This window comes from Malus domestica, chromosome 05 (genome assembly GCF_042453785.1).
Source record: "Malus domestica chromosome 05, GDT2T_hap1".
In the NCBI taxonomy this organism is placed as follows: Eukaryota; Viridiplantae; Streptophyta; class Magnoliopsida; order Rosales; family Rosaceae; genus Malus; species Malus domestica.
In genome coordinates this window covers 37639570-37664592 of record NC_091665.1, presented here as the reverse complement: position 1 = coordinate 37664592, position 25023 = coordinate 37639570, and the positions used below count along the sequence as shown (strand labels likewise).

The following is a 25023-nucleotide window of genomic DNA, read 5'->3' as shown; positions in this document are numbered from 1 at the left end:
TAGCTTAGGAGCAATGGAATTTGATTAGAATTATCCAGAGTACAAAAATACGCGTAAACACATACGAAATTCTTAGAGCCGCACAATATTGCTCAATATATCATGGAGTATTAATCAGTCAGATAACCACAATCAAGGCAACAACAATAAAAACAAAAGCAAAAATTCCATGCTTATACGAATTTAAAATGTAACTATTTACTGTGTCTGTAATGAATGTGTGAAATCAAATAGTTAAACCCTAAAAAGCTACTAATATTAGTAAAAAAAACCAAAAACAAAAGAATATGTTTCCAACGTATGAAGAAAACTATGATTTTTCAGTGCAGCAGCAGAGTTGGAAGTCAGAGTCCTATGATTGGTGGCAAATTATCTTTGAATTTTGATTCTTTCATTTGACCAGATTGAAGATTTCGAAACCAAATTGGACCCCTCCTTCCCCTTTAATTACGGAATATGCCCCTAAAAATTCAATAAATTAGAAACAAACTAAAACCTGGGATTGGTGAAGTCCGTACCTTGGAAAGTGCTTAACGAATGCTGCCAGATTACTTCTCTGAAGAGGTGACTTTCTTCGAAGATTACTCAATATCAATAGCGTCTCCATCTGTGGGATGAAATAGCAACTGCTAACCCAAGCCCATGTACAGTTTCTTTGGCTCTTACAAAACAGTTGCTACATCTACATGTATCCTTCTGTAAACACCATCAAATTAAGATGTAACACAATTAAAAAAAAAACATGAAATCATTAAATATAGCTTCGATATTTAGAGAAGCCTAAACCAAAAGGTGAAAAAAAACTTTCGATTAAAAAAAAGTTAACAATAACTGAAGACTCCGAAAATTGAGTCCCTTTCAGAATTGTTGTAGTAATAACAGAAAAATTGGCAACTATGGATACAGAGCTATTAAAAACTGGGGATTCTTTGATCTTTTCTTTCATAAAAAATACTCTGCGCTACAGTCGACAATGTTGCTCCAAAACATTTTCAAAACACAATATAAAAAACAAAAGTTGCTCACCCAGCTAATATTCTTCTTCATGGGTTGTTCACACAACTATATATTTCAGTTATACATCAAAAATAAACACACATGGTTAAATAGAGATAAGTAATTACAATTGAACCAACCTTTGCTAATGCTGACCCGTCAGCTGATCCAACTGCCCCTACATTAAAGCAGGAAAAAGTTCAATTTACATGGCTAAATAAACTTGAGGGTTGCATAAATCAAGTTATTACTAAATAAGGAATAGAGAATCCATGATATTGACTCTAATGTAGGCTTTAACTAACCAAGGGCTGAAGAAGTCTCTCTAGCTTCGAGTAGTGACCTGCCATCAGGGAGTGCAAAATCACAAACTGTGATCACAACAGGTGCACTGAGATCACCTTCAAAAGTTCGCAATGGAATAACGTAAATAACAAATAAACTGATTCAATATATTCTTAAAAAAAGACCCAAAAACATCCCTAATTGAACCCACAAAATACAATCTAATTCCTCGAAACATCACAACTAACCTATAATTTGTAAAACCAGGCACTGAGCAAACCCAGTTTATTTTTATTTCAAATTTTCAATAACTACAAACAAGAAACAAAATAAAAAAGAAAGAAAACTATCGCACAAATGTGTAGTGACCTTAATCTGTTGCACACGGTACAAACAACAGAGATCATACATCATGAAGATTCAACTTCCTCAACGTTTGCCGTTCGCCTTTGTCTTAAAGGAGGGCTTGAGTATTCCATGCCGGTATCTGATGACGAGATATTGGATGACACTGAGGACTCCGTGAATGAGCTTGTTACTGGATTTGGCTGAGGTGTTTCACTTCTATAACTCTGAGAAGAAAGAGAAACTGGCCGCCTTTGTGCTTCTGGTGTTTGATTCCCCTGAGCTTCTTCTGCGAGTTTTCTTAGTGGTTCTATTTGTTGGAGAGGGTGTAGCGGAGATGAGGATGCTCCGTTGGATGTGTGGGCACACGAGAAAGGATAAGATTAGGAATGAGGATATCCGGGGTAAAGTAGGAGTAGCCGAAATTGAAGGAAAGATGAGAGAAAATCGGTTACGATGGTTTGGACATGTGCAAAGAAGGCCTACTGACGCTCCGATTAGAAGATGCGACTATGGGACAGAGGTTCAGGGCCGAAGGGGTAGAGGAAGACCTAGGAAAACTTTGGAAGAGACTCTAAGAAAAGACTTAGAGTACTTGGATCTAACGAAGGACATGACACAGGACCGAGCACAATGGCGTTCTAAGATTCATATAGCCGATCCCACTCAGTGACTTGGATTTTCCAAGTCTCCAACCGAGAAGTTTTCCTCACTCGGAAAATTAAGGGAACACTACCCCAACCTACATGCTCCACTCAGAAAGCTTCAACATACAAGCTTCAACAAAAGAAAATTCAAAGAACTTAGCGAAGAAGGCTTTGGTGTATTTAACACAATACGTTGAAATGAAGGAAAGCTTATTTATTGATATCCCCGATAAGCTACAAATATGTACATATACATGAGTCAAAATAAACAAACAAGATGGAGCCTTCACAAAGGTTGCTTAGGAGAAGTCTCAGCAGTCGGTAGAGCCCCAGAAAGAGAAGGCATCGGAGGGGGATCATTCGGAGCCTCAGTACTGGACAGAACCCTAGAAGGAGGAGGCATCAGAGGTTGATCATTTGGAGCTTCATTACGCGGTACAGCCCCAGAAGACGAAGGCAATAAATGCCTCTGGAACAAACCCACAAATCTCTGATGATCAAGTAAAACCTGACCATCAGTTTCCTTCATCTGGTCAAGCTTCCTCTTCATGTTTGTAGCATAGTCATGTGCGAGCCGGTGCAACTGTTTATTCTCATGCTTGAGCCCTCTAATCTCCTGTTTGAGACTCATCACTTCGGCCGCCAATGATTCAACTTGGCGGGTTCGAGCAAATAGGCGTTGGGCCATATTAGACACAGAACCTGCACACTGAACACTGAGAGCCAGCGAATCCTTAACAGCTAACTCATCAGACCGTTTGGAAAGTAGTCTGTTATCTTTGGGAGTGAGAAGGTTCCTGGCCACCACCGCAGCGATCATATCATTCTTCATCACGGAATCCCCAACGGTAAGAGGACCAGTAGGGGAAACGAAGGATGGGCGCCATATGTTGTCTGGAGAAGGCGGGGCTGCCTCTTCAACAAGGTTCAAGTCAAAACGACGGTCGGAGGGGCCAGACATTTTCAAAGGTGTTGAAGAGAGAAGAGGTCGGACAAATCAAGATCTTAGAAGTGCAAGAATGGAGCTTCTACTGGTGGAGATTCAAGTGTGCTTTGGAACTTAATGCCAGCCCCTATAAAAAGCTGCACTCGACGGAGCTTCAGACATCGAAGAGGCGCCTGCTCAGAAATCGAAGAGGCGTTTGCTTTCTCAAAAACTGGGCTGCTTAGAGACCACGAGGGTTGATCTCATAAATCGAAGAGGTGTTTGCTTTCTCAAAAGTTGGGCTGCTCAAAGACCACGAAAGCCGATCTCAGAAATCGAAGAGGCGCTCGCTTTCTCAAAAGTTGGGCTCCTCAGAGACCACGAGGGCCGATCTCAGAAATCGAGGAGGCACCTACTTTTCCAGCCTTGTCAGCACCTGTCACACGCACACTCAGCTTTGCGGAAATTATGGGTATTCTGTCGAAGATTTCTGGGGAAGTAGAAAACACATGAATCTTACTGTCCAATCACCCACTTCCCACACGCAACAATAGCTCATGGGTACCACAGATAACTTTGCCAAAGTTCTCTGCCAAAGTTGAGCACGTGAAGCTTGCAGCTCCCACTACATCGCTCTGACCAAGAAGGGTAAAAGAATAGCAAAGAAACAGCACTAACAAAGTTTAGACCCATAAATTTTGAAGGTCTAGCTACCATATTATTACCCACAAGGGTAAAGGAACAGTACCACTGCTGGATAATTGGAAAGTCCCTGTGTGTCAACCTCCGTGCTTCGTGGCAAGGTAGACTAGCAAACATGCCCAACCTTTACTCACATCCGAGAAAACACTCCCAACAAGATTGCTTACTCCAAAATCGAAAAGGCACCGCCCTCCGAATCTCGAGAGCCAGACTCCCAACATGATTACTTTCTCAAAAATCGAAGAGACACTGCTCCCCGAATCTCGAGAGCCAGACCCCCAGCATGATTGCTTTCTCAAAAATCGAAGAAGCGTCGTTCTCCGAATCTCGAGAGCCAGATACCACATACCACTTTTTCAAAGTCCTCTGACAGAGTTAAAACATGTGAAGCTGGCAGCTCCCATTACCGTGCTATGACCAAGCAGGGTAAAGGAATAGCATTACTACTTGTTGTTAGGGAGACTCCTATATATGTCGACCTCCATCCCTAACGAACAGGCAGACCTGCAAAAATGCTCAACCCTTCCTCATATCTGAGAGGGCACTCCCAACGAAATCTTTCGAAATATTCAGCTTTCTTTCCCCCCGATAATACCTCTGCAAACAAGCTATACTAGAGCAAGAATATCTCATATCATCAGGGTTAAAAGCAAGAGTATCCCATATCATGCTTTTTCCCTATCTTTTCCTTTGGCCTTGTTTTTACCTGCAAGACAAGGAGAAAGAGAGCAATCAGTCAGCACTTGAAATCAAGCTTCCAGCCAGGAACTGACTGCCTGGAACCCCTTACCTGATTACTTACCTGTCATTGCTCTCGAGTACTCATCTTCAACATCTTATGTTTCCAGGGAAGATACCGCATCTGCTTGAGGAACAGATAGGGCAAGTGCGAAGGATACAAGGAAGCATGTGGAGACAAGCGTAACAGCACACGTGCCGATACATCCATTACTCTGTCAAAAGCAAAAGTATCCCATATCAGCAGGGTCGAACGTACTCTAGATTTGATGGACTTGTTTTGACCCTCAAATTCTTCAGTCGGCCTTATACTCTGGAGGAAACCAGAAAACCCTCCAGTTCAGTTCAAGAATAAGCCTGTGGAAAGTTACTTCTTCAAAAGCAAAAGTATCCCATATCATCTCTTCTCATTTTTCTTCTCTTTATCCTTCATGCTGCTGCAAGATGGGGAGAAGGTGAACAATCAGCCAGAGCTCTGATTGCTTACCTTGTCTGTCACCTCTTTCAGCAGATCCCCTAGCTCGGCGACTTGGGGGACTCCTACTACATGGTTTGTATCGCGCTGGACCAAGCCTGAAACTACAAGTAAGCTTCAAGTGAAATTGATACATTACCTTGTGCATCTCCACCAGTTAAAGATACTACCCCTGGATGGAGGAAGAGTACTTCCAGAGAAGCTGCCACATCTACCTATGAGACAGATAAGGCAAGTCAAGATGATACCACACTCCGATACTTAGAAGTTTCGTGATTACGAGATCATTCTCCCACAATATTTCCTAATGTCATTTGTACTCTAATGTCATTTGTACTAAATCATTCACTGGTACTCACTAAAGGAGAGCTTGAACCTATGTACTTGTATAAACCCTTCACAATTAATGAGAACTCTTCTATTCCGTGGACGTAGCCAATCTGGGTGAACCACGTACATCTTGTGTTTGCTTTCCTATCTCTATCCATTTATATACTTATCCACACTAATGACCGGAGCAATCTAGCGAAGATCACAAAAGCGACCGTTTTCGCTACCTAGGATCTATCTTGCAAGAGAACGGAGAATTAGATGGAGATCTCAACCATAGAATACGAGCTGGATGGATGAAGTGTAAGAGTGCATCCGGCGTGTTGTGTGACCGTCGTAGGCCACTGAAGCTCAAGGGAAAATTTTATAGGACGGCAATAAGGCTAGCGATGTTGTATGGCATAGAATGTTGGGCGGTGAAACATCAACACGTACACAAAATGGGTGTAGCGGAGATGAGGATGCTTCGTGGGATGTGTGGGCACACGAGAAAGGATAAGATTGAGAATGAGGATATCCGAGGTAAAGTAAGAGTAGCCGAAATTGAAGGAAAGATGAGAGAAAATCGGTTCCGGTGATTTGGACATGTGCAAAGAAGGCCGACTGACGCTCCGGTTCGAAGATGTGACTACGGGACAGAGGTTCAGGGCCGAAGGGGTAGAGGAAGACCTAGGAAAACTTTGGAAGAGACTCTAAGAAAAGGCTTAGAGTACTTGGATCTAACGGAGGACATGACACAAAACCGAGCGCAATGGCGTTCTAGGATTCATATAGCCGACCCCACTTAGTGGGAAAAGGCTTTGTTGTTGTTGTTATTGTTATACTTACAGCGTCATGCTGGAACTGTCCTGTAATGTCCATCTGTACCCATAAGGCCTTTGAAAGTAAAAATGCAACAAATAGAACCATGAGGTAGAGAGGGTTCCTGTTTCATTTGAAGAAAAAAGGCACAGTGATTAACATATGTGCAAGACATTAGCGTCTGGACACTTAAAAGTGTCCAAAACCTAAAACTCGCAAAAGGAAACAAAAAAGAACGAAAGTAATTACTTTAAAAGCATCATAAATTCGTTAAAACCAAGAACGATCATCGCCATTATAGCCCATGGAGGAGGTAACCAGTTGTTACTCCGCTTGTGAGCCTCCTGAAAGTACAAAAGCAAACAACATCATGATAGAGCAGAGCTATAAGCATAAAGATAGGGAGCTCGTTACAAAAATAGTAATAGGACTAGGATTTTTCTTTGTAGAAAAAACAAGAATACACTGAACTTGATTATAAGTCGGTCCTATCTGACTAAACCATTCCCAAGTCAAGAATCAGCGCGATTTTCAATATGAAATGTTTCCATATGTTTGGTTTCACTACTAAACTAAATCCAATTTACATAAGAACTCCCGCCCAAAATGTCATCCGAGGACAATGCATGCGTCCTATTTCCACGTTCCTCCCACCAGTTGTTCATTACTTTTGCAGGAACATGTTCCAATATTCATATTTTCATAACAATATCTTTAAAGAACATTTTATAAAGGGTGAAGTGCCAATTTAGTCCCTGAACTATCACCTCAGTGAAAATTAGGTCCTTGAATTATTTTTTCAATAAAATAAGTCCCTAAATTCATTAGAAATTGCTAATTTCATCCCTATTATTATATTCAAAGCTATTTTATCTAATTTTTCGTCAAATTAAGTCACTTGACACACTTTAGAATGTAATACCATCATTTTCTTGTTTATAAATGCTTAACATTTCATATATGTTGCGAATTTAATGTCTAATTTACCCTTAAAAGTTAACTTACACTATTTCTTTATGAAAAACTACCAATTTCTCCTCCAAAGTTAACTCCATACACTATTTCTTTATGAAAAACTACCAATCTAGCCTTCAATGTGTATCACATGCAAGTAACGTGACTTAAATTGATGGAAAATTGAATATAGTAGCTTCGAATATAACATTAGGGATGTAATTGGCAGATTTTTATAATTCAGGGACTAATTTTTCTGAAAAAATAGTTTAGGGACCTAATTTTCACTAAGGTGATAATTCAGGGACTAAATTGGCAGTTTACCCTTTTATAAAAGACAAAAAAAAAAAAGGTCGTACCCAGTGCACAAGGCTCCCGCTTTACGCAGGGTCTGGGAGAGGTGAATGTCGGCTAGCCTTACCCCCATTTTATGGAGAGGCTGCTCCCAAGTCTCGAACCCGAGACCTACCGCTCATGGGCGAAGGCACTTGCCATCGCACCAAGTGCGACCTCTACCCTTTTATAAAAGACAAAATCCATTTATTCGAGATGCAACTCTAATTAAACGATATAAAAACAATTAGACTACTGAAGTTAAACTTAAGTATACCTGTGCCGAAATAGCTTGAGTGACACTATATTCAGTCTCTGCTTTGAACTGCCTTGACAATGACTTGCACTGTACTGGGGTAATTAAGGTATCCTTTGAAGAAACCTAGTTTAGAGTTAACCTTAATAAGAAGGGAGTTTCATCATAGAAAAATTTTACACAAAAACCAAACCCATAAATAAATGGTACCTCTTCCCAAGAGCTTGAGGCAAGAGGATCTGTAGGAGGTCCTAGTTTCCTATTTTGTGAAGATGAAACAGTAACAGTCCTGTCCACCAGAGAAGAAACTAGGACATTTTCAATATTATCTGGCTTCTCATCCAAGCGAATGGCAGCCATGGTCAACAAAAGCTTCAGAGACTGCAAGAAAGAGATGATCAAACAACTAAAACATCACTTTAAGTCACAAAGATAGATAACATGTACTTCCACAAAAGTTCCCAATGATTACCGCAGTTCGTGCATCCTTGGTAATACTTCTAATGTCTTCGTTCCCAGTCCAAACCCTAGGCATTGAATCGCTGTCATAATTGAAGACTGCGGCAAACCTGAGAAATGACAACAGAAGTGATCAGCAACCAAAATAACAAGGTGAAAAAGAAAAGAAGATTTTTAAAAAGTTCCTACCGATCCTTCATGTGGATCATAATTTTCCCAGCCTCTTCTCTTGCTTTTTTCTCCACCAATTTCTTGCATAATCCTTCAAATGCTGCTTCATTTTGACAACCGTTTCATTGTCCAACTCAAAATTGGCAACTGCAGTTGAGAACTCCGATACTGCAACTTTGGTCTCACGATTAAGTAGTTTTCGTATCGAAGCCCAGGTGTCTTTTGCACCAGTTTCCAGTAGAGCCTCTACAGGACCGCTTAAAGACAAAGAAAGTTTTTTCTGAAAAATAATGGGTATTTGCATTAAGAAATTTGAATAACCAAGACTTTGATACATTATCAGAGCACTACCTCATATGTGGAGATAAATGACCACATACCTCATCCTGGACCAACTGTTTGAATTTCTGGTTGGCAATCTCTTCACACCGAACCGTAGCAACCATAACCTAATTAAATTACAGTATGTGTATTTATTATATGCATATGAGAAGTGAAGATCACAAATTATCAATGGGAAGAAAATAAACTAACAAACCTTGTGAGCGGGAAGATCCAAGTCCTTGTTCTCTTTGATTACTTTCCAAATCTGTCGTGCACTAAAGGAAAATCCTGACGCAGGGACAACACCCATTCTATCGCCAGCAAGCCGTCCTGGAGAAATAGAATGGAGAAAGCCATCTCTCTTTCTTTCTCTTTTGTGATGCGTCCAACTCAGCCTCCCCAAGCAACTCGGCCGCGGCGTTGCTGCAGGCCATGGCGAACAGTTCCACTCGAAAATCCGTCCAATTTGAGCGAGAGTCAAAGAACTCGGGGAGGAATCGGACCTCGTAGTTTTGGATGTGGCTCGCCAGATGAGCCATGGTTTCCAGCGAAAACGGGCACCAAAAATTTTGGTCTCGGATCTTCGACCTGGATCCCCATCAACAAAATCGAACAACACAGATTGAAGGTAATGTATATGTGTGTCTGAGGGTTTGAAATTGGGGGAAGGGCGGCTGAGCCATGTGAAATTCGGTGAGATGACATAGAGTCGGGAGTGATGATGAGTTTTGGGCTGGTTTGGGGATGGAGTCGGCGACAGAGAGATTTGGCGGCAGAGAGTGATGGGTTTTCGGTTGTTTTGGGGAGATGTTGCTTTATTTAGTTATTGGGAATTTTATTGTTGTTGCGTGGTGAAGGAAGGAGGGAGGAACGCTGCAGGAGAGTATTGTGCAGGAGGCCCACTATTTTTTAAGAAAAAAATCATATTTTAATTTTTCTTGCTTAGAAATCCAAAAATGTGGTAATATTATAAGCCATTCAATGTGTGGATGACCAATCCCACGCATCCCATTTTACAGTCCTCTCGTTACAATTATGGTACTATTTACTTTAACGAAATCATTTTTCATTAGTTTTTAAGTCTTTTTCAATCAACAAGGGATAAAAAGCGGAAAACGTTGTTAACACACTGGATCAATCAACAAATTGTTTTGAAAAAACCTTTCATGACCATAATAGAAATTTTATAAGTAAGGGTCAAACATGTTTTTCAAAGAAACACATAAAACACCTTCAAAGTCACTGACAGACTCCTGCTGCTTTTTATAGCAATTACACTTTTTAACATGCAACAACGCAAAGTGTACGGTATCCTAATCTTTTTTCTACCTCCACATGTGTTTGTGTCGATTTACAAATGATTTTTCACTATACTTTTTTACTTGAATGTTCATTCTTACATACTCCTGCAAAAATGTTTCTTACAGTTAATAGGCACTTTGGAGAACAAATATGAATGCTTGGAGTAGTAGATTTCACACAATATTCAGAATGGTATGTCCGTATTCAAATATTATACATTTCTCTGTATAGCTTCCAATTAAATTTTGCAATTACAACTAACTCCTAAACAATGGTATTTGTATGTTATGAGATAGTTCTCTGAGAAAGTTGGGATTTTTATCCCAATTGAAATTTCTCTCTCTCTCTCTCTCTCTCTCTCTCTCTCTCTCTCTCTCTCTCTCTCTCTCTCTCTCTCTCTTCTTTTGTTTTTTTTTTTTTTTGAGTGACATTTAACAGTCATTTTCCGATTGGTTACAATGGTTCTGTTCATCTCTCCAATTAGTTTTTTTGTTCTCTTTAACCTTTTGTCTAATTTTATTTTTCATTTTTTTAGGTGACTTTCTGCAAAAGTTAGTATAAGCTTTTCGCATGACATGGATGATGAGTATGAGAAACTCATGCGGAGAATGAACCTACCAAGCTATATGCATAAATCATACCTTAAATTCCTCAAAATCACTTCAACTATTTACCATCTCCCTTGTTCAAACTTACACATCTTTCATCCAATATTGTTTCTCTTAGGATTGTAAATAATAACAGAGCAAACAAACATGGAATACTTCTGGAAGTTGTAGAAGTACTTACTGATCTCAACCTTATTGTTACGAAAGCATACACATCTTCGGATAGTGGCTGGTTCATGGATGGTAAAAATCCTTTTATTACGGACTTTTTTATCGCTGTAAAAACTGTCCTTTTTTGTTCGAGCTAGAAACTGATTATGTGATTAGGTTTTCAAATCGGTTTTAACTGCCGCTGATCAAGATGGAAACAAGGTTACAGATGAGATTTTGAATTATATTCTAAACCTAATCCAAAACTAACTGTGTTTGCCATCTGTTTTTCCTGCTTTTGCAGCGAATGATTTAAAAATACTTTATTCAAAAGGTTACATTTGTTTGGTCTACTGTGGTTACATTTTTCATTCGATTAAGCTTTGTCATTGTGTATATATTGGTTGTTCTGTTTCTTAAGATTGTGATTAAAAGACCTTTTTCAGATTATGTGAAAACTCATTTTGTGAAGGAATTTGATACTTAAATGTTTCTTCAGGTATGAATGGCTCCCAAAACAAAGAAAACACTGCAACTTCATTAACTGCCGGAATCAATCTCAACATAAAGGAAAGTTTCTGTAAGCATGCTCTATTCCTAGGGAGATTTCAGTTTAATAGAATTTTTTGTTTATGTGGGTTTTGAATTTTATCATAAGATTTTTTCTTAATTGGTATTCAAAAGCGAATAAAATATGTGTTCCCTGGGTCTGACTTTTTAGTTGTTTTGTTATGAAATTGTTAATTGATTGCATATTGTTAATTTGATACATTTTCTTTTTTTTATGTTAGCTCCAATTTCGTGCTCTAAGAAAGTTATGGATTCATTTTTTGTAGCAAATATTAAAGTATCAATATCCAAAAGAGTTAAATTAGTTTCAATTCTTAAATTATCAGTATACAGAAGAAAGATCTATTAGTTTCAATTTAAATACTTTTGGAAAGTTAGAAATAGCTCTATTAGTTTCAATTTGTACACTTTTTGAAATTTAGAGATCTACTGAGCATCTTGAAAATTTGAAGTAGTACTTTTGCATACTCCAAACTTGAAAATTTGAAGTAGTACTTTTGCATACTCCAAACTGTGACCTATAGCTCCTTTAATAGTTTTCATCCATTTGAATTGATACAAAATAACATACTGAATCCATCATCAATCCCACTACTATGTTTATGTCAATATTCTTCCACTTTCGAATTTAACTTTGCTAACCCTGGTAAGCTTCCCCTTCAAAAAAAAATTAAATTCTCTTCAGTAAATACGATTTATCAAATGCTTAATTTGGGTTTGGAGTTGCTTTTTTCTCATGGTAAAAATTGGTGTGTCCCATCCAGAACAATTAGTGGCCATTTTGAGGTTTGTTCCAGTAACGGGTTTAAGGTTTTTTACAATGTCATATCGTGTTAGGATTTTTTAAAGTTGGTTTATTTTGAAATTAACGATTTTATGCATCATTCAGTTGGTAAAAGACATTTTCATTCTATTTGTAAGATTTAGCCAAAAGTATTTTTTAACAACTATGATATAGTTTGATTTCCATTCATAATTACTTATTTTGTTAAATTTAACCTCGAATCTGTTAGTAAATCTTTATACTTTATGTGCAAATACATATATAATATTGTATGCATAATTTTTATAATGTTGTTAAACAATTTTACTTTCATCTTTTTGTCCGTAGAGGGTGAAAACCGCGCGGTTCACAGATGCAAAACAGGGGACATCTTCTACTTCATATGGGAAGTAGAGATTAGTTCGACTGTGATTGTTTTTCTGATTTGGTTAAAATTGAAATTAGTTGGCTTGTGTCTAATTTAGTTATTTGCATTGTTTGCACATGTAGTCGTTTTCTAACTTAGTGCATCAAAATATGTCATACAATTTCCAATGCCACAGTAATGCGTGAATCACATTTCCCACAGCAACGCCCGAGCTACACTTTCTAGCTATCTATTCTAAAATTGAGGAATGATTTACTGTTCATTCAGCTACAGTTAAATTTTTCCTTCTCAATTTCACCTTATTTACAAGAAACCCATTAGATTTGGGCTGGGTTGGAATGGTAATTATTAGAACTTAGAAGGGTAATTTTGTCCATAGGATATGGGACAGATTGGCCCTTGATTTCACCTTATTTATAAGAACCTCATCAGATTTGGGCTTGATTTCACCTTAGAAGGGTAATTGCTGTATCTTTAATAATTCCTGACCAAGTGAAACTTTAATCATTCATGGCAGGGTACAAATACAGAGTGTAATATATACTCACTATCTCACTGTCTGAAAAAACTCACGAAGAAGATAAGGGATTAGGATTCTCTTCCCTCATCTTTCCATCGTATTTCGTTCCCTCGTTTCACATTTTTCATTTTGTCTTTCTCTTTCTATAAAAAATTAATATAAGATGTTGACGCGATTAACCGTGACTGTTCAAATAGGGAGAGGGAAGAGGAGGGAAAAAAAGAGGGGAGAATATCCTACTCCGAATATAAGGTCATTTCTAACCGAAGGGTCCAAGCCGAAAATAACCCGAAAATCGTCTCTAACCGAGGGCTAAGCCAGAGGGCTCGTGGGCCCCACGAAATCTGAATGGGCCAAATGGCCAACTGGCTGGCCATCTTCAGCCAGCCAACCCGCTGGCTAGCCCATTTTGTTTTATTTTTTTATTTTTTTTCTTTTCCACTTGCTGCCCAACCCAGTTTCTGCTCTTTTTTTTTTGTTCTTTCAGCCTAGTTTAGGGCTTTCAGGCCAAGGGAAATTGTCACTTTTTGGTCCCAGCCCATTTTTGTATTTTTTTTCAACATGCCATTTTTTTTGGACGTTTATTTATTTATTTTTTGAATTTCTAATTTTTTCTGCATCATTTCATACTATCTTACCTTATTTTATTTCAATTCTTCACATTCCATACTATAACCCTTTGACCCTCTGTTGGATATGGTTTTTTATGACAGGGTTAAAACGGGCTCTTTGGCCCTTTGACTCTTGGTTGGAGATGAAGGCAAATATGATCATGTATTGTTTATTAAAATATTAATATCTTAAAGGATCAGAAGGTTAAAACGAGCCCTTTAGTCAACCTTTGGTTGAAGATGACCTAAGAGCAATATCTTCCTTTACAGCTCATTGTTTAATATTTTATTATTATATTGACCTAAAACATATCACATCACATACCATTTTATTATTTTAATTTATTAGACACATGGGTAGGCTGATCACATTCACCTAAAACCCTCCTTAATCCGTACACGGTACACCCACCACTGCATCATTTTGAGTAATATTGTATTATTGCAACGACAATTTACAAGAATACGCAGTACCAGATGTACACCCACTACAGGAATAAGCATTTCTGATCAAATTATTATTTTTGATAAACCCATTTAGAATCTAATCTGGTTTTGCCTGGATTCCAGGGTAAAAACCTTGAAACTTAAAGGTTGGTTTGATCTGGGTTTTCCAAGTAAGTTCTGCATGAAAGTGTTGGCTGCTGCTGCTCCGCTCCCTCAACGCTCATTTTTTACACATCGCATCGTCGATCTGATCCCCGCTCCAATCCGCCAAACAGGTTCGTCCCCCCTCCCAAATCCCCTAATTCGTATTGTTTATTTCTGTCCGAATTTTGATCTGGTTTTTTTTCTTTTCCATATTTCCAGTAAATCATTTGTTATTCCTCCTCATCTCTCTCGGTGCTTTCACTGAAATTTTCAGTTCTTAGATCGTATTTTGTCTCTGATTTCTGTTTGCGTTCAGTGTGATTTTGTGTGAAAGAATCAAAGATGTTGGGAATTTTAAGGCAAAAAGTGGGAGTTGGAAGCTCATCAGTTATGGTACACCCTCTACTTCTGCAATTTATGAACCTTCATTATATAAAACACTTGATTAATTTATTATTATGTGATTTACTGCCTAATCTTTGTGTTGGTTCAGATTTTGGGGCAGAAGATCCTCCCCGCCATGTCGGCAATGAGGGGTTTCGCATCTTCGGCTAAAGAGGTAATCTGACGCCTACCATCATCTAATCTTTGGCATTTATAATCCATGCGATTGCTTAACAAAAAAATTGTGTTTTTTGCTTTTTTAGAAGATTAATTTTTGTATAAAATATAAATCTTATAAACATTCTACCCATTGTTTAGTTTAACGAATTTTGTAGTGTTAGTTCTGCACCACTCCAATTTGCCTTTGATTGGATAAATAATAGCATTGTTTAGCTAATTTGCAAATTTCCTCCTATTCCTAAGTTAGCATTTTTAGTCAAAAATTTTAGATTTTACAGATTTTTCCAGTTCAGGATGATAAAAATTTAGGGCTTTGATTTGTTGATGTGATTTCCACGTATTCTAAATTGAAATAGAAATGCAAGGATATATTAGATGTGTGAGTAAATTTCCAGTCTTCATATATTTGTTTAACCCTTAACGATATGTGAATTATTGATTGATAATTTGATAATATGTATGCTATTATTGATTAAGAAAAATTAGTTTGTTAATTTGTTGGGCTTGGTTGTTTTGGCATGTTGATGTTATAAAGCTCCTCTTTATAGTTAGGTTGAAGTTCAAGTTAATAGATTTTTTTTGGTTGGTTCGGATCGGGCGATTCCGGAGGCCCTGCCATCGAGGTTAGTCTGAAGTGATTCCAATCTTATTGACTTATTGCATGTCAAATTCTGCTTCAAATTTGTGATTTAATATAATTGGGCTTTAGAATTTTTTTTTATGATTTTGTCTAATCCAATTGAGTGATTAGAAAAGTTTTCATCAAATTTTTGGGTTCCTGGGGGGTTCTGAATCTTGATGTTGAGAGAGCTTGGTTGCTTTAATTGCTAATGAAATTAGCTTCTAAATGTTCATAATTTGCTTTTTTATTTTCGTTCTATATTTTCTTTGAGTTCATATATATTTGGTTTTTTTTTTTCGTGATATATTGTTGATGCCAAAATATCATATTTACAAGGACAAAGATAGCAAGGTTTTAAATCAAATTTTTGTCCTGATTCTACTGTTGGGTTCACTATCAATAAAAGGCACATGAAATATGGTATTGATTTTAGAGCCTTTGATTTATCAGATTGTCTTCATATATCGAATGTCATCTGAATTTAGTTGTAGTTAATATGTCAAAGTTTGTTGTTGTTTAGCTTTTTCAAATGGTAGCCTTAGTATTTGCCCAGTATTTTTTGTGAATTCCAAACTTTGCTTATAATTGTAGGTACCTAAAAGCTGCCAATTGGATTTGTTCTTCAGATGATAATGGCATACCTATATAATGGTTGTTCTTTTGCTTTGATGTAGAAGTAAGAAAATTGCTTTGCCCCTTATCTATCCCGCTTCTTTCTGTCTGTGTGTTCTTTGTTCAAAGGTTGGTTGGTTGTTAAACTTGCTGTTGTAGAAGAGTTAATGTCTGTTAGGCAAATGATTATAGTGTTGTTCCTGTTATGCATAAGGTCGTGGTAATAATATTGTGAGATTTTGTGTCTGCATAAATCCAGTAGTGGTTTTGATAATCAGACAGTAATCTCTCAACTTCTTTATGATTATAGTTGCTTTGATACTGTCATAGGGACTTTTGTCATACTTACAAATTGATTTTGATATATCCCTTCGTAGGTTTAAAATTTTTGTCAAACCCAAAAGTTACCTTGCTGGGCATATTTAAAAAGTAGTTTAATTAATCAATATTACTATGGTAGTTTTAAAGTTATATGTTAATTGGAATTAATCCTTTTGGTTTTATTTTTAAAACTACATATCTGTGGTAAGGAGGGATGCCTATTGAAGTTTTGAATTTCCAGTACTCAGGTGCTTAAAGATTTGAATTTTTAAAGTGGTTCCACAAAACCTGCAAAGTGGTTCCACAAAAATCTGCAAAGTGGACGTTATGTTGCTTGCAGCAGTAGATTGTTTAGGGTTTAGTTGAAAAAGATATACAAAAAAAAAACTAGGTAATGAGGCATTGAATTGGGTTTGAAAGTTTTGATATTATGAGAGAAGTAGGGAGTACATAGGGAGAGAGGGAGGTAGGTGATTTGCAGAAATGGAGGGTGAGAGAAAAACGGGGAGAAAAACGGGTGAGAGTTTTGATATTATTCATGGCTAGTTGTATCTGAAAAGTAGCAAAAGAGATATTAGGAGAGTCCAATGGCTTTGCCCCACACCAAAAGGAATCTTGGTGGTGGAATGAGGAGGTACAAACAAAGGTGAAGGCTAAGAAGGAATGTTGTAAAACCTTATACAAGGATAGGACCGATGAAAATGGGGAAATGTATAGAAAAGCGAAGCAAGAGGCGAAGAAAGCTGTGAGAGAAGCTAAGTTAGCGACTTATGACGATATGTATAAGCGACTAGATACCAAAGAAGGAGAGTTGGATATCTATAAACTAGCTAGAGCAAGGGAAAAGAAGACAAGGGACCTAAACCAAGTGAGGTGCATCAAGGATGAGGATGGAAAGGTTCTTGTTACAGAGAACACGGTTAAAGACAGATTGAGAGGTTATTTTCATAATCTTTTCAATGAAGGACATGAAAGGAGTGCTTCTTTAGGGGAGTTGAGTAACTCAGAAGAGTGTAGAAACTACTCTTTTTATCGTCGAATCCGGAAGGAAGAAGTGGTTGTAGCTTTGAAGAAGATGAAGCATAGAAAAGCAGTAGGCCCAGACGATATACCAATCGAAGTGTGGAAAGTTTTGGGAGAGACAGGTATAACATGGCTCACTGACCTTTTCAATAGGATTTTGAAAACGAAGAAGATGCCAAATGAGTGGCGAACGAGCACTTTGGTGCCTATCTACAAGAATAAGGGCGACGTACAAAATTGCATGAACTATAGGGGTATTAAGCTAATGAGTCATACAATGAAGCTCTGGGAGAGAGTCATTGAGCATAGATTGAGGCAAGAGACACGGGTTTCGGACAACCAATTCGGGTTCATGCCAGGGCGCTCAACCATGGAGGCAATCTATCTCTTACGAAGATTGATGGAAAGATATAGAGATGGGAAAAAGGATTTACACATGGTCTTTATAGATTTGGAAAAAGCGTATGATAGAGTCCCAAGAGACATTCTTTGGAGGATTCTAGAGAAGAAAGGAGTACGAGTAGCATATATCCAAGCTATAAAGGATATGTATGAAGGAGCAAAGACTGCCGTAAGAACTCATGAGGACAAACTGAAAGCTTTCCCATAACTGTAGGATTACATCAAGGCTCATCCTTAAGTCCTCACCTTTTTGCGTTGGTAATGGATGAGTTAACATGACATATTCAAGATGATATTCCTTGGTGTATGCTTTTCGCAGACGATATAGTGTTGATAGATGAAACTCAGAAAGGGGTAAATGCAAAGCTTAACCTTTGGAGAGAAGTGTTGGAATCTAAAGGTCTTCGCCTAAGCCGAGCAAAGACAGAATATATAGAGTGCAAGTTCAGTGCAAATGGAGACCAAAATGAGTTAGGGGTGAGGATCGGAGATCAAGAAATACCAAAGAGCGACCGTTTTCGTTACCTAGGATCTATCTTGCAAAAGAACGGAGAATTAGATGGAGATCTTAACCATAGAATACAAGCTGGATGGATGAAGTGGAAGAGTGCATCCGGCGTGTTGTGTGACCGTCGTATGCCACTGAAGCTCAAGGGAAAATTTTATAGGACGGCAATAAGGCCGGCGATGCTGTATGGCACAGAATGTTGGGCGGTGAAGCATCAACACGTACACAAAATGGGTGTAGCGGAGATGAGGATGCTTCGTTGGATGTGTGGGCACACGAGAAAGGATAAGATTAGGAATGAGGATATCCGGGGTAAAGTAGGAGTAGCCGAAATTGAAGGAAAGATGAGAGAAAATCGGTTACGGTGGTTTGGACATGTGCAAAAAAAGCCTACTGACGCTCCGATTAGAAGATGCGACTATGAGACAGAGGTTCAGGGCCGAAGGGGTAGAGGAAGACCTAGGAAAACTTTGGAAGAGACTCTAAGAAAAGACTTAGAGTACTTGGATCTAACGGAGGACATGACACATGACCGAGCATAATGGCGTTCTAAGATTCATATAGCCGATCCCACTCAGTGACTTGGATTTTCCAAGTCTCCAACCGAGAAGTTTTCCTCCCTCGGGAAATTAAGGGAACACTACCTTAACCTACATGCTCCACTCACAAAGCTTCAACATACAAGCTTCAACAAAAGAAAATTCAAAGAACTTAGCGAAGAAGGTTTTGGTGTATTTAACACAATACATTGAAATGAAGGAAAGCTTATTTATTGATATCTCCGATAAGTTACAAATATGTACATATACATGAGTCAAAATAAACAAACATGAGGGAGCCTTCACAAAGGTTGCTTAAGAGAAGTCTCAGCAGTCGGTAGAGCCCCAGAAAGAGAAGGCACCAGAGGGGGATCATTCGGAGCCTCAGTACTGGACAGAACCCTAGAAGGATGAGGCATCAGAGGTTGATCATTTGGAGTTTCATTATGCGGTACAGCCCCAGAAGACGAAGGCAATAAATGTCTTTGGAACAAACCCACAAATCTCTGATGATCAAGTAAAACCTGACCATCAGATTCCTTCATCTGGTCAAGCTTCCTCTTCATGTTTGTAGCATAGTCATGTGCGAGCCGGTGCAACTGTTTATTCTCATGCTTGAGCCCTCTAATGTCCTGTTTGAGACTCATCACTTCAGCCGCCAATGATTCAACTTGGCGGGTTCGAGCAAATAGGCGTTGGGTCATATTAGACACAGAACCTGCACACTGAACACTGAGAGCCAGAGAATCCTTAACAACCAACTTATCAGACCGTTTGGAAAGTAGTCTGTTATCTTTGGGAATGAGAAGGTTTCTGGCCACCACTGCAGCGGTCATCATTCTTCATCACGGAATCCCCAACGGTAAGAGGACCAGTAGGGGAGACGAAGGATGGGCGTCATATGTTGTCTGGAGAAGACGTGGCTGCCTCTTCAACAAGGTTCAAGTCAAAACGACGGTCGGAGGGGCCAGACATTTTCAAAGGTGTTGAATAGAGAAGAGGTCAGACAAATCAAGATCTTAGAAGCGCAAGAATGGAGCTTCTACTGGTGGAGATTTAAGTGTGCTTTGGAACTTAATGTCAGCCTCTATAAAAATCTGCACTCGACGGAGCTTCAGAAATCGAAGAGGCGCCTGCTCAGAAATCGAAGAGGCGTTTGCTTTCTCAAAAGTTGGGCTGCTCAGAGACCACGAGGGTCGATCTTAGAAATCGAAGAGGCGTTTGCTTTCTCAAAAGCTAGGCTGCTCAAAGACCACGAAGGCCGATCTCAGAAATCGAAAAGGCGCTTGCTTTCTTAAAAGCTGGGCTGCTCAGAGACTACGAGGGCCGATTTCAGAAATCGAAGAGGCACCTACTTTTCCAGCCTTGTCAGCACCTGTCACGCACACACTCAGCTTTGCGGAAATTATGGGCATTCTGTCGAAGATTTCTGGTGAAGTAGAAAGCACATGAATCTTACTGTTCAATCACCCACTTCCCACACGCAACATTAGCTCATGGGTACCACAGATAACTTTGCCAAAGTTCTCTGACAAAGTTGAGACACGTGAAGCTTGCAGCTCCCACTACATCGCTCTGACCAAGAAGGGTAAAAGAATAGCAAAGAAACAGCACTAACAAAGTTTAGACACATAAATTTTGAAGGTCTAGCTACCATATTATTACCCATAAGGGTAAAGGAACAATACCACTGCTGGATAATTGGAAAGTCCCTGTGTGTCAATCTCTGTGCTTCGTGGCAAGGTAGACTAGCAAACATGCCCAACCTTTACTCATATTCGAGAAAACTCCCAACAAGATTGCTCGCTCCAAAATCGAAGAGGCACCGCCCTCCGAATCTCAAGAGCCAGACTCCCAACATGATTACTTTCTCAAAAATCGAAGAGACACCGCTCTCCGAATCTCGAGAGCCAGACCTCCAGCATGATTGCTTTCTCAAAAATTGAAGAGGCATCGTTCTTCGAATCTCGAGAGCCAGATTCTCGACAGGATTACTTGTTCGAAAACCGAAGAGGCACCACTTTCCCAACTTCAAAAGCCGGATCTCCTTGGATAAAGCTTGTCTGTAATCTTCACACGCAACATCAGTTTTCCAGATACCACAGATCACTTTTTCAAAGTGCTCTGACAGAGTTAAAACATGTGAAGCTGGCAGCTCCCACTACCGTGTTATGACCAAGCAGGGTAAAAGAATAGCATTACTACTTGTTAGGGAGACTCTTATATATGTCGACTTCCATCCCTAACGGACAGGCAGACCTGCAAAAATGCTCAACCTTTCCTCATATCTGAGAGGGCACTCCCAACGAAGCCTTTCGAAATATTCAGCTTTCTTTTCCCCCGATAATACCTCTACAAACAAGCTATACTAGAGCAAGAATATCTCATATCATCAGGGTTAAAAGTAAGAGTATCCCATATCATGCTTTTTCCCTGTCTTTTCCTTTGGCCTTGTTCTTACCTGCAAGACAAGGAGAAATAGAGCAATCAGTCAGCACTTGGAATCAAGCTTCCAGTCAGGAACTGACTGCCTGAAACCCCTTACCTGATAACTTACCTGGCATTGCTCTCGAGTACTCATCTTTAACATCTTATGCTTCCAGGGAAGATACTGCATCTGCCTGAGGAACAGATAGGGCAAGTGAGAAGGATACAAGGAAGCATGTGGAGACAAGCGTAACAGCACACGTGCCGATACATCCACTACTCTGTCAAAAGCAAAAGTATCCCATATCAGCAGGGTCGAACGTACTCTAGATTTGATGGACTTGTTTTGACCCTCAAATTCTTCAGTCGGCCTTATACTCTGGAGGAAACCAGAAAACCCTTCAGCCCAGTTCAAGAATAAGCCTGTGGAAAATTACTTCTTCAAAAGCAAAAGTATCCCATATCATATATTCTCATTTTTCTTTTCTTTATCCTTCATGCTGCCTGCAAGATAGGGAGAATGTGAACAATCAGCCGGAACTCGAAATCAAAGTTCTGATCTAGGACTGATTGCTTGGAGCTCTAATTGCTTAACTTGTCTGTCACCTCTTTCAGCAGATCCCCTAGCTCGGCGACTTGGGGGACTCCTACTACATGGTTTGTATCGCGCTTGACCAAGCCTGAAACTACAAGTAAGCTTCAAGTGAAATTGATACATTACCTTGTGCATCTCCACCAGTTAAAGATACCACCCCTGGATGGAGGAAGAGTACTTCCAGAGGAGATGCCACATCTACCTATGAGACAGATAAGGCAAGTCAAGACTATACCACACTCTGGTACTTAGAAGTTTCGTGACTACGAGATCATTCTCCCACAATATTTCATAATGTCATTTGTACTAAATAATTCACTTGTACTCACTAAAGGAGAGTTTGAACCTATGTACTTGTGTAAACCCTTCACAATTAATGAGAACTCCTCTATTTCGTGGACGTAGCCAATCTGGGTGAACCACGTACATCTTGTGTTTGCTTTCCTATCTCTATCCATTTATATACTTATCCACACTAATGACCGGAGCAATCTAGCGAAGATCACAAAAAGTGATCGTTTTCGCTACTTAGGATCTATCTTGCAAGAGAACGGATTAGATGGAGATCTCAACCATAGAATACAAGCTGGATGGATGAAGTGTAAGAGTGCATCCGGCGTGTTGTGTGACCGTCGTAGGCCACTGAAGCTCAAGGGAAAATTTTATAGGACGGCAATAAGGCCAACGATGTTGTATGGCACAGAATGTTGGGCGGTGAAGCATCAACACGTACACAAAATGGGTGTAGCGGAGATGAGGATGCTTCGTGGGATGTGTGGGCACACGAGAAAGGATAAGATTGGGAATGAGGATATCCGAGGTAAAGTAGGAGTAGCCGAAATTGAAGGAAAGATGAGAGAAAATCGATTACGGTGGTTTGGACATGTGCAAAGAAGGCCTAGGGGTAGAGGTTCAGGGCCGAAGGGGTAGAGGAAGGCCTAGGAAAATTTTGGAAGAGACCCTAAGAAAAGACTTAGAGTACTTGGATCTAACGGAGGACATGACACAAAACCAAGCGCAATGGCATTCTAGGATTCATATAGCCGACCCCACTTAATGGGAAAAGGCTTTGTTGTTGTTGTTGTTGTAATTGAGTGACGAGCGATGGAAGGGAAATGAGGTCACTTAAAGCAAAAACCCTTAACTGCATTCGATACAAGGCGAGGATCTTAATTCGAGGGCCGAATATTATGCAGACTTTGATCAAAAGCCAGGACTGGAGGGCTGATTTCAAGAAGGTGTTCGATGTGATTCTAGAAGAGGTAGTGAATGCGAATTTGAAGCCAGATAAGATGGTCAAAAAGGTGCTTGCCTTGACCACGTACAAACACTTCTTGACGGGCAACAACCTCAGCTTCTGGGGGGAGACTAAAATGTCTCCCTTTCTTCTTCTAGTTTCTGCTACTACTTTCACTTCTCCAAAGCTCTCCTTCTTTCTTTGAGTTCTGATGATACTAAGAGAGATTATATATATAGGTGTATATATGCTGCTAATAAGTGTGTGTGTACATGTAATTAATACTTTTGCAGAGAAGAGCAAAGTGAGTGACGAATAGAGACGAATTCTAATGGTCACTTTCAGTGTAGGCAATAGAGACGAATAAAATATGGGGCCTGGACTTGCTGCCTCAAGTGATCTGGCACTGGCACTTCCAAATGTAAAGAAAAAAGGCACAAAGACAACTAGATGAGCACCATAGCCTTAAACAGGTTGATCTTGCTTTGGAATTTTTTATTGTTCCGAGGTTATTTTTCAACTGAGATTTGCTTTGGTGAGCATGAACTTCCCTACATTTTGGTTTTACTCGGGCCCCACCGTTGAGACCACTCATGTGAGAAAGGCGACACTTGCATAGCAATTTAACCAAAGATTTTCTTCAGGTGACACTGTTCGACCAACAATTCATAATCATTCATGTAAAAAAGTTGGCGTATGCAAAAACCCTACCAAAGAGTCACATTAGGATGACACCGTAAAGAATCAACAATTGACAATAACTCATCTAGAGCCAACTCGTGGCTTTTGTTTATAGGCATCTACTAAGATTGCTTATGTTTTATTATACCTACTTGGGTATCAGATAGAAAAGGGTGGTGCTATTCACACCTATTTTACCTCCACTCATTCTTCTCAATTTTCGACCGTCGGATCGAATGAATTAAAAAATACCAAAAGACAAAAATTACCAAAAAAATGTGTGAGAAATTAAAATGGGTGTGTGAATAGCACAAACTATAGAAAAAGAAACATCCATTCTTTTCCTTTTGATTAAAAGTGGAGATTTACACCGAACATACTAACACAAAATTGACATGTAAGTTTTACTCAAGGGCAAGTACATCGGTGCACAAAAGGATAAAAGGCGTGCATAAATCATTTCCCATTATTTATCACCTTCCTTCTCTAATAATGCCAGCGAGCAGTGATTGCGTGACGTTTACTGGATAAGGCGCAAGGTCAACCACGGGGGGTGTTAGCACCACTTGTATTGTTGCCTTCAGGCTCATAGTTGAGGCGGTCATTACTATGCTTGGATGCATTTGATGGGGTATCATCCTTCATAAAAAAGCTACCTGTTGACAATGTCGTTACATCTTTAAAATCATAATATGTCAAATAGCTCGGCTTCGTCATGATAGTGCCTATGTCAATATCTCCAGAGAGCATTGCCACCACGCGTGACATAGATGGCCTCATCATTGGTGATGCATGCGTGCACATGAGAGCTGCTCTTATCTGTCTAGTCGCTTCAGTTTCGTCAAACTCTGTCAATCTCGGATCCACCAACCCCAGAATTTGGTCATTTTCATGTAGAGTCCATGTCTGAAAAACATTATGCCATGGTCCAAGGAAAGGGTGAATAAGTTTTTCACAACAATGCCAAAATAAAGCTAGGGGAATGCAATTCCTACCTATTCAAGAAGATAAATCTCTTATGGATCTAAGTTATTGTCAGAGTTTGGTCTCCTGCTTGGGATCTCCAAAGCAACAGCTCCAAAACCAAACACATCAGCCTTCTCTATCAAATGTCCACGCATTGCATACTCGGGTGCCAAATAGCCTCTACAATGCAATAATCAAATTGTTGTACAATGTTTCTTTAGATCATGAGTGGCATTATTAACATGATTTGTGTTAAAATTTCATGCAAGTATAAATGTGTGG

At 39.3% G+C, this 25023-nt stretch overlaps 1 protein-coding gene and 1 pseudogene across 11 annotated transcripts; one reads left to right on the top strand and one right to left on the bottom strand.

Annotated features, from left to right (window-relative positions):
• Positions 1-519: 519 nt before the first annotated feature.
• Positions 520-9636, bottom strand: LOC103432962 (protein ROOT HAIR DEFECTIVE 3 homolog 2-like; annotated as a pseudogene).
• A 4474-nt stretch (positions 9637-14110) lies between these two features.
• On the top strand, positions 14111-23585 carry LOC114824974 (uncharacterized). Of its 11 annotated transcripts, none has more exons than XR_011580723.1 (6): positions 14138-14375; positions 14579-14637; positions 14738-14803; positions 15344-15431; positions 16022-16106; positions 23445-23585. XR_011580723.1 is itself a non-coding variant. In XM_029102977.2 (6 exons), exons 1-5 carry the CDS (start codon positions 14282-14284, stop codon positions 16077-16079), a joined length of 348 nt encoding a protein of 115 aa, XP_028958810.1. In that variant the 5' UTR covers positions 14138-14281; the 3' UTR covers positions 16080-16106; positions 23445-23585. The 11 variants fall into 11 exon arrangements, 5 of the variants coding, with proteins under 5 accessions (XP_028958811.1, XP_028958810.1, XP_070677387.1 ...); XR_011580724.1 differs by having other exon boundaries at positions 23440-23568; XM_029102977.2 differs by having other exon boundaries at positions 15361-15431.
• The last annotated feature ends 1438 nt before the right edge of the window (positions 23586-25023 follow it).